Raw genomic sequence first — 10,780 nt, forward strand, 5'->3', positions numbered from 1 at the left:
TGTTTTCATATATTAAATCTTGTTATTGTCATGTTTTATTAAGGGGATTTTTTTTCTCGATCACACTGTTGTTCAGTCAGGAGTATTGGAATTTCTGATTATGGTACGGATTTACAACTTGTGAATGTGAGCTGAAATTTCCCTCCCTTCTATTGAATTACAGCTTTTCAATATATATATATATATATATTATACTGTCAAAGGATGTAATCAGATCAAAACTAAAAAAATATAAATGAAAACCGGATAGCTTGGCAGTTTGATTTAAGGCAGTCTACCACTTCTGAACATTAGCATCATCGAACTTTTCTTTATGTTTAGCAAACACTCGTTCAAAATTTTCTTTTTGGTATCGTACTGTCGATGGCTTGACTTTGTAATAAACTGCTAGAACCTTCTGTTGCTTTGATTCTTTACACTCTAGGATCCTCAACAGCTCCTCCAAACACCATATAGATGATGCATAGTTTTCAAAAAATATTACGATTGAAATCTTTGATTCTTCAATGACTTTTAAAAGTGCTGGTAAAATTTTTTCTCATTTTCTCATTTCCTTGTCATCTCTATAAGTTTTGATACCATTTTAAACCAAAGCTTGGTAAAGATGAACGGTAAAATTATTGCAAGTATCATCTTCTCGAAAGCTTAAAAATACATCGTGATTTAATTGCGAGATTAACGAATCGGAATTGGAGGAGGAATGAGAGCAAATGAGTCCTGGGAATGCGATGGAAGAAATCATTATGAATGTAAAGTATAATTAATTGGAGATGGATCGGAGCAGATGATGGAGCTCCTTTAGTACCTTATATAAGTCTCGTTGCATGAGGAGGAACTTCTTGGCGACTTTCGCGTTGCATCGTAAAAAGTTGTCATCTTTCTGTCAGCTTTTTACTCGTGAATATATCATTGATGTCTGACGTTGATCCCGTCGGTGGGAAAAATTATTATTTGTTATAAATTTCAATGGGAATCTATAACCTCTTTTTTAATGTTATATTTCTCTTGGTGTTTAAAGTTGAAATTTGATCAGTATTTTATTTAAAAGCTTTTAAGAAAAAATTTATAAATTATATTTTTACAATTTGGCATCATGTAGACATTAAAAAGCAAGCCCTCACTTTGCCTTTTTAAAAAGGTTTTACGCTTATTTGATAAAATGAAAAATGCTTTTAAATCGTAGAAATTTTTTAAAATTTGAATTTTTTGCCCTCCCTCCCTCGATCCTCTCTCTATTTTTTATTTATTTATTTTATTAGAGAAAACAACAAACCAAAAAAATTCCTATTTTGGCAGAAAGAACGAGTGACAGCCGTACAAGAATATATAGTTAAGATCTAAATCTCATAATAATAAAGTTTACAAACTAAAATATATAATTTTTTGTTGTATATGAAATTATATAGTATCTTTTACTTTAGTTTTAATTTAATAAAATTTTAATTTATCACATCAAATCATATTAATTTATGAGTATAGATCTTTTTTATAAACTTTAAAATTCAAATAAATAAAATCAAGTATATCATGTCGAAGAAAGCATATCATGATATCTTATTGGAAAGTTTCGAAATAGTCTTTTTAATTTTTTGAGTTCCAAGGTTTAAGAGAAAAAAGTTGAGACCTCACTCTGCCTCTTTTTAAAAAGATTTTAGACCAAGGGGTTTGCATTTTCATTGGGAATTAGGTTGCTTTTTAAAACTAACAGAGAAATCGTAATATATAGTTGGACCCGTAATTTGATCCATGAAATATATATCATTGACTCCATAAAATGTGGATGTACTAAGTATATATGTGATTGGTGGGTGTAAAAAGGGTTGACAAAATATGTTTGTTGGATAATCGGGTTGGGAAAAAAATCGTTAGGAAATAATAATTTTTAGGAAAAATTAAATTATTAAAACAATTATTATAAAATATATAATATTATATTATTATTTTAACTTTAAGATGACTAGTCCAATGTGAATATATATTTCTATTAGTTTTGACTTTACCCAAATTATGGACTAAGTCATTGCCAATACTCTTATATGTGGCATGGACCTCCCTTGGAAAGTTCCAATATTATAGATGAGCAATTGTTGCGTGTATCTTGACGACCTTCTAGGCAACTTGTCTGGAAAATTAAAAAGGCAAAATTGAACAAGTTGGTCAGATGCATTTGGCGAATTAAAGAATGATCAATGATCAAGAGCAACTTCTAGGCAACTTGTCTGGAAAATTAAGTAAAGTTAAATATGTTGTAGATTGTTCTTTTAGTTCATCACTATATATATAATTTCTTATTTGTTGGCACGAAGTTAAACCGGCCGGGATTAACTGGCCGGTTTAACTTCTACTAACAAATAAGGAGATAAATTTAATAAAAAAAATATGAATTCCCAACGATGATGAGGAAGTAATTTCTTGGCAACTAGCTTCCAACTTCAGCGTTGCACCACACTCACATAAAATTAGAAAAACAAAAAACAAAAAAAAAAAGATAATAATACAACTACTTTATATATATAAATTATTTTTCAAACTTTCACTCTCATATAATATAACTTATATATAATATAACTAATTAATTATTAAAGTTTAGATAGGCCAATGGTCTAGTAGTCTATGGTACGTATTTGTTTATTTCTGATCATGAAAGATACCGGGGGAGGATCGGGTCCCCATACCCTACCTGCTGTATTCGAAAATGCTAAGGAACATCATATATAGAATGATAAATTGAGATAAATTGGAAAGAGACACTTAAAACAACTCCACTCGCTTCTAGCAGCAATATTGTTACGCAGATCGCTATGAATATAAAGACAATAATATTAGTACGCAGATCGCTATGAATATAAAGACAATAATACGCAGATCGCTATGAAAATTATATCAATTTGAATTTTGAATATAAAGACAACAATATTGATACGCAAATTACTATGAAAATTCGTTTAAACGTAACAAAACTCTAATCTTTAAATAAAGTTTTTTTTGAATTTATATTTAATATAACAATTTAAATGAGACCTCAATGTAAATTTTGTGTCTCAATTTAGCAAAATCTTAAAAAAATTATTTAAAATATAAATAATTCATTGTATTAAATATTAAATTTAGTATTATGAGGCCTTGCATACAATGAAAAATATAAAAATTATTCAATATGGATCTTTGTTTTATGTGGACGGACTTGATCAGCTCAAAACTGTGTAAATGCTTGGGTATTGCAATTTGGCTTACCAAGAAACTTCCCCACGCTGATAATGTCATTTGACCAAGAAACTTCCCACGCAACTTCATTTAAATTTGTACTTCATGTTGGAGTAGGTACATGACGTAGCCGAGAAGTTTGATCACCCACTTCTCTATTATTATTTATTGGCAATACGTACTCGATCTATAATTATTGGACCTCTTGGCGATACTAATCTCGCATATACATCAGATCGATCAGGATGAGCACTTCTTCCATGGCTTTTCAATTAGGAGCTTCTTCCTCTCTCTCATTCTCTTCTTCTTCCCTTCCTAGGTGGATTCATGATGTATTCTTGAGTTTTAGAGGTAAGGATGTTCGCCAAAACTTTATTTCTCATCTTTATCGTGCTTTGCGTCAAAGGGGAATCAACACTTACATAGACAACAATCTCAAAAGAGGAGAGAAAATTTCGCCAGAACTTTTCAAAGCAATTGAAGGATCCATGATTTCTATCGTTGTATTCTCTAAGAACTATTCAGATTCTAGATGGTGTTTAGATGAGCTATTGAAGATCCTTGAGTGCAAGGCAACGGTGAAACAAATTCATGTTTTACCCCTATTTTACGATGTACCTCCGTCGGATGTACGACATCAAAAAGGGAATTTTGGAGAAGCATTTGGTAGAGTTGAACATAAGTTCAAGGCTGATAAAGAAAAGCTTACAAAGTGGAAGGAAGCTTTAGAAAAAGTAGCCAATTTGTCCGGATTCGAATTAGGGGACAGGTAATTTTAATGAGCTGTGCTTATATATATATATATATATATTATATATATATATATTTTATATATATATATATATATATATATATTTATATATGATGCTCAAGAGAAGTTTATGAGGAAAATTTAGACAAATCCCAGATCTGAGAGTTTGCAAATTAATTGATGAAGATCATATGGTGCCATGCATAACTATTTGATATTTATCAGTTTTTTCAGCATTGAGTTTTATGCATGCATACCATACTTAAATTAGAAATCTTTTGATCTTACTGAGGGATTTAATGTCATACTACCATATTAATTTCACATGAAGTTTATAGGAGAAACAGAACAGAAGAACATGAATGGAACAAAAAAGTAGTAAAATGTTTACCAATTCAAATAAAGAATGAAAAATGTAAGTTGAAGAAGAAAGACTATCTTTGACATGTTAATCTACTACTATCATTTTGTAATGGAGAGAAAAAAGGAAAAAACGATATTGTGAGTAAATCATCTTTATGTGTGTACGTATTACAGTGAAAAGTCTTAACTCTTTAAGTTTCTTTTGTCTTTTATATTGATAGCAATGATGTTCAGGAGAAGTTTATGGGGGAAAATTTAGACAAATCCCAAATGAGTTTGCAAATTGATGAAGATCATATGGTGCCATGCAAAACTATTTGATAGTTATCATTTTTTCAGCATTGATTTTATGCATATATACCATACTTAAATTAGAAATCTTAATTTCTTACTAAGGGATTTAATATCGTACTACCATATTATAAATTTCACATGAAGTTTATAGGAGAAACGAAATAGAAGAACGTGAAAAAATACAATTGAAATCTTCTCAGAATTAAGGGAGAGCAAATTCGAGAACGGAACAAAAAAGTAGTTAAAATGTTTAAGTATGAGAAGAGCACGAGGAAGAAGAAAGGCTATCTTTAACCTGGTAAACTACTACTGTAATTTTGTAACATATGGAGAGAAAAAGAAAAAACGATATTGTTACTAAATCATCTTTATGTGTGTATTACAATGAAACATCTTAACTCTTTAAATTTCTTTTGTCTTTTATATTGATAGGGATGAATCAGAGTTTATTCAAGATATCATTAAATGGGTAGACTCAAAAATGGTAGATCGTACACCTCTTAATGTTGCTAAGTATCCGGTTGGAATAGAGTCTTGTGTACGAGACATTTATCAGCATTTAAATTTGGGAAGGAAAGATATTACATGCATGGTAGGGATATGGGGAGCCGGTGGAATTGGTAAGACAACTATTTCAAAAGAGATATATAACAGGATTTTTCATCAATTTGATAGAAGTTGTTTCTTGAAAAACATTAGAGAATCTTCAAAAGCAGGAGATTTGATTCGACTACAAAATACACTTCTTTATGAGATTTTGGGAGAAAATTTGGATGTTCGTGATTGTGATAGAGGCATCAATGAAATTAGACATAGACTTTGCTCTATAAGGGTTCTTCTAGTCCTTGATGATGTGGATGACTTGGTCCAACTAGAAACATTAGCTGGAGCTCGCGATTGGTTTCATTCAGGAAGTAGAATTATCCTAACAACAAGAGATCAACATATATTAAATATCTCTAATGTTGATTCAAAATACGAAGTAAAGAGATTGGATCATAATGAAGCTCGTAAGCTCTTTAGCTTGCATGCTTTCGAGAAAGAAGAACCACTTGACAGTTATGCAAAAGTCTTTAAAGAAGTAATGCAATATGCTCAAGGTCTTCCACTAGCTTTAACAGTGCTGGGTTCAAATCTAAAAGGTAAAACCATTTGTCAATGGGAAAGTGCATTGGATAAATATAAACAAATACCCAACAAAAATATTCAGAGTGTACTTCAAGTAAGTTATGATGGATTGGAAGAACATGAGAAGGACATGTTTCTTGATATTGCATGTTTCTTTAAAGGAGAACCTTTGGCTGATGTCATTAAAATATTTGAGAGTTGTCATTTCCATCCTAATGATGGTATCCCGAAGCTTATAGACAAGTGTCTTATCACTGTTGGGTATAATATTTGGATGCACGACTTGCTACAAGACATGGGGAGAGAAATTGTCCGAAAGGAATCCAAAGAACCAGGCGCGCGTAGTAGATTATGGTTTTATGAAGATATTCGCCATGTACTAGAGGAAAATACTGTAAGTTCTTAGATTAAAAGCACTTTCAATTGAACACTTTTTACTGGTGAAACTTACGTGGAAAGTGTTGAATTTCTTTTCATAACAAATGGCAAAGAACTGCATATTAAATAAAATATCATATGTATCGATAGATAATGTGATATTTCTTTAATGATTTGATTTTACTTGCACTCTTATGAATTTTCTCATTAGGGAACAAACAATATTGAGGGGATAAAAGTGGATCTTCCTGTCATGATACGCCTGAGTCCCAATGCATTTGAGGCAATGAAAAGACTCAGAATTTTTATCAGTCATAATGCACGCTTTTCTGGAGAATTTAATTATCTTTCTAATGAATTAAGAGTGCTTAATTGGTCAAACTATCATTTACAACATTTGCCACCCAATTTTCATGGAGGGAAGCTGGTTGTTTTTGAAATGCATGCAGGTTGGATCAAGGAAATCATTACCTGGAGATTTAAGGTATACTTATTACTATCGATATTTCATTCTTTCAACTCATGTGTCCTAAACTTCCTCAGGGCTAACATACATATTTTTTTGTTTTTCAACAGAACTTGAAGATAATGAGATTTTCTAGGTGTAAGTTCTTAACCAGAATTTCGGACTTCTCAAGTTGCTCAAATTTAGAGAAATTGGATATTCAGATATGTGAAAATTTAGTTGAAGTTCATGATTCTGTTGGATTCCTCGATAAGCTTGTTAGTTTGGGTCTTTCTGGATGCCCTAACCTGAAGAGTTTTCCAAGGAGTCTCAAGTTGAGATCTCTAAGAGACCTTACATTTAGCGGTTGCTCAAAACTTCAAAACTTTCCACAAATCGAGTGTAAAATGGAAGTTTTAAGTTCCATTAGTTTGGGGGGCATTCCATTTAAAGAATGGCCTTCATCCATTATTGGGCACCTCACTCCTGCTATTAATTCATTATCTCTGATACCATCAGGCCCTAGTCAGATGCGAAAGGGAAATGTGGTTCCTTTCCGTGACTATTGTATACAGCTTAAAGAAGATGAACCAGATTCATCCATTAATGGATGCTTCACTGGGATTGAACATTTATCTATAGTAGGAAGCCTCATGGACTTTGTGCGTCTCCCAATCAGAATTCCTCACTTGCAACATCTAAAGAGTCTTTCTCTCGCTAATCATCCAGATCTTGCAATAGATGAAATACATTCATCCTTTGGGTACCTCACTAGGCTTAAAAAGTTGCGCCTAACAACATCCCCATTCTATGATGGTTGGTCGCTGGTTTTTCATAATTGGTATCTTGACAACTTTTCAATTTATTGCTCATCCACTTTGCAAGAGTTAGATCTATCAGCAAGTCGTATTGTCAAGCTTCCTCCAAGTATCGAAAGCTTTGTTGAATTGAGGATTCTCAAATTGCAACGTTGCCGCCACCTTGAAGAAATTCTACATCTTCCACCAAATATACAAGAGCTATATGCTAATCAGTGTTTCTCCTTGGAAAGATTCCCAGAACTACCAACAAAATTTCAATTCTATACATCATGTGGCTTGCGAGAGCTAAGATGGATTAATTTGTCCTATTGCCATAAATTGGATGCAAATATAGGGAGTCAGGCGCCAAATCCTTCATTTGTCGAGGTATATCTCTAGTACTTCTCTCTGTGTTTTTTTTTGTAGGTGCTTGTGTTTGCGGGTTGCCTTGTGCTTATATATGAAAATATGTGATATATGTTTTAACAGGAACATATTCAGGACCATTCATGTGGTACTGTATTTCGAGGGAATAAGATTCCAGATTGGTTTAGCCATACAAAGGAGACTTCATATACTCATTCCTGTGAATTGGATATTATTGGGCCCTTGTATTTGGATAAAATCATAGGAATTGTTTTCTGTGCTGCTGTTGGAAAACACACGAATGAATTTGGAGCGGTGTCGACCAATATTTATGTTTCTATAAACGGTCACAGGCTTGTAGAAACAGATTTTTTCATAAATGGTGGCTCCTTTTGTGATAACAGGGATGATGGAGACTGGGGTCATGTATATCTAAACTACTCATTTCCGAAATCTATCGAGCAATGGCTACGGTACCCAAGAGGAGACAATCTAAGGTTTATATTTGAGAGCGAACGATATCAGATCATCAAAAGTTGTGGAGTTCACATAATCTATAAGCATGAAGAGAATGAGAGTTTAATAGTTGGGGAATGCTCAGTAGATTCATCGAATGGTATCCAACTTTCTAAGGGACGCCGAGATGACGTAGACAACAACTTGGAATTCAACAGGAATCCACAACACAAAAGGCGCTCTCAAAACTTGGTCAATTCAAATGTGGTTAATGATTGCGCAAGAGTTGACGGTGATTTCGCAGAAGCAGAAAGAGGCTTTGAGGGATGTTTAAATGAAGAAGAAGCACCTGCCTCTCGATCTGCGTCCCAAGAAAACCAGGGAATTCATAGAAGGCTTACTAGGCACCAGGTCAGTGTCTTTGCATTGATAAAATTCCTCAGTTTGGTTTTATTTATTTATTTTTTATTGAATTAGTTTTATTGGATTGGTTTCATGATATTAATAACGTGTACAAGGATTTTACGCTGTTGGTGCAAAAGGGTTTCTCAAATGATGGGCAAAAGTCAAAGCTTTGGGGGAAACATGTGTGGGTGGTGTTGTTGATGGACTTGTTTGTGTGCTCGGTGTTGTTCGTGATATGGTTTTGGGTTTGCTGGGGGGTTTAACTGCATTGCGGGTTTTAGGACAGAGGCATGACTTTCACGACTCATTGGTGTATGATGAGGACGTATAAGCAAGTGTTGTTGATTTCTTCTTTTGGTAATTTACTTGGAATTTTCTGGTAAATCTTTGTATGAAGTTCAAGACAAGTAATACAGCTCTTTTTATACGGTTCATTTATATTATAACACTGCTGTCATGCAATGCATCAAATTGTGTATATCTACATATTACTTGTACATGCCTTGCCTCTGTACCTGTTCCTCTTTCTATTGCTTTAGCTTATGATGAATTTTGTTCAAGCCAACTCCAAGATTATGTAGATACTTGTACCTGTTCCGGGAGATACCTGTACCGTTTTTTTTTTTTTTTTGGCATCTTGATGTGAAACCATTTTAACTTTGCCATTCGTCATACATTTAACATGAATGGTCAAACAAAGCCAATCTTACCTTTTAGCTGGCTTATGCTTCTCTTTTTGTTTCCCTTTTTTGCCAGTCTTTTGGTTCAATTTGAAATCTTTATTGTCTTGCCTCAAAACTCTTTTCAACTGTCCCCAAGTTCATCCCCTGTATTTGCTTTGAAACAAAGACCAGAGCTAGATGAGCAACGAGTGCAATCCTAAAATCTTTTACCTGATTTTTTATGGATACTTTGGTTGTAGCTTAATAATCCATAGTAATCGAGAATTGTTTCATCAAAATCTTGAATTGGGCCAAGCTCCATTTCGTAGCTTGAAAAGGAGCCATCTTTAGCTGCAGTTCAGATCAAAGTTTTGAAATCCGTTCCGGAGACCATTCCGGTTGAGACACTGGAACGGAATATTTCGGTATCGGTACGTTTCGGTATACCATTTCAGGATTAATTATATATTATATATAAATATTTATATGTATATATAAACTAACAATTAATAAAATAAATACATATATATGTAAGTGTGTGATATGTATATGTGTATATATATAGAAGAATTAAAGATTTATAAAATGAATATATATTGAAAAAAAATCACAAACTTGAGTTCACTTTTAAAGAATAGACAGATTATTAAAAGTAACAAACTTCTAGTACACGGAAATGGGTATTTGAATTCTAAAAGTACAATTTTATTCATTATTTTTCAACTTATTTACAAGAGAGTTTTTTTTTTTTAAACCGGAATTACTATTCCGGCCGGAATACCGGAATTGACCGGAACGGCCGGAATTTGACCGAAATGGCCGGAATTTGACCCGGAACGGAATAGATACTTATCCCATTCCTGTCACTGTTCCGGCACGAAAAATTCCGGCCATTCCGACCGGAACGGAACGATTTTTAAAACATTGGTTCAGATTAGTACTGCCTAGATTGTTCATTTAAAGTCTGTCCATCATTTAAGAATGTTTGGTGCTGATATGGCAACACTAGAAGAAAAGTTTGCGTTTTTAATTCTAGCTATCAAACTCTTTAACGCAACCTAGAAAATCTCAGGATCGATCTGATTCAAGTATGTGGACCTTTCACATAGAGAGTAGATGAATAATCCAATGTGGAAATATATTTGATAGAAATATTATCAATGACCAATTTATACAGTGAGGACCCAAAGGTCTAAGACAATTTATACTTGTCATAAATATTATCAAAATGATTATATATTATATATTTAATAATAATAATAATAATATTTTGATATGGTGCGTCATTGCACATTTTTAATAGTGTGGCAATCTAGAATTGGCGCATCTTTTCTATAAAAAGTCTCAATTTTTGGAGTTGAAATTGGGTCATTGGCACCTATTTATAAATAAAAAATTCTGTGTAGTCATTACTTTTACGTACTCCTTTTCGCATTCTATTAATATGATTTATTACATTATTTTTTTAATATAAAATAAATATTTTGGCCAATCATATCAGTTGAACGTATAAAAAATACGTAAAAAT

The 10,780-nt window shown here is 32.8% G+C and overlaps 1 protein-coding gene across 1 annotated transcript; it reads left to right on the forward strand.

The window, feature by feature from the left end:
- The first annotated feature begins 3,414 nt into the window (after positions 1 to 3,414).
- Positions 3,415 to 9,087, forward strand: LOC122295753 (TMV resistance protein N-like). Its single transcript, XM_043104925.1, has 6 exons — positions 3,415 to 3,973; positions 5,045 to 6,134; positions 6,330 to 6,602; positions 6,695 to 7,750; positions 7,853 to 8,596; positions 8,704 to 9,087. Exons 1-6 carry the CDS (start codon positions 3,450 to 3,452, stop codon positions 8,851 to 8,853), a joined length of 3,837 nt encoding a protein of 1,278 aa, XP_042960859.1. The 5' UTR covers positions 3,415 to 3,449; the 3' UTR covers positions 8,854 to 9,087.
- Positions 9,088 to 10,780: the final 1,693 nt, after the last annotated feature.

This window comes from Carya illinoinensis, chromosome 15 (assembly GCF_018687715.1).
Source record: "Carya illinoinensis cultivar Pawnee chromosome 15, C.illinoinensisPawnee_v1, whole genome shotgun sequence".
In the NCBI taxonomy this organism is placed as follows: Eukaryota; Viridiplantae; Streptophyta; class Magnoliopsida; order Fagales; family Juglandaceae; genus Carya; species Carya illinoinensis.

Bases quoted from the DNA above. Each gene is read 5' to 3' on its own strand.
- LOC122295753 (XM_043104925.1), top strand. From the start codon at position 3,450: ATGAGCACTTCTTCCATGGCTTTTCAATTAGGAGCTTCTTCCTCTCTC. The intron at 3,974-5,044 runs GTAATTTTAATG...TTATATTGATAG, and splicing joins GGATTCGAATTAGGGGACAG to GGATGAATCAGAGTTTATTC. The intron at 7,751-7,852 runs GTATATCTCTAG...ATGTTTTAACAG, and splicing joins CAAATCCTTCATTTGTCGAG to GAACATATTCAGGACCATTC.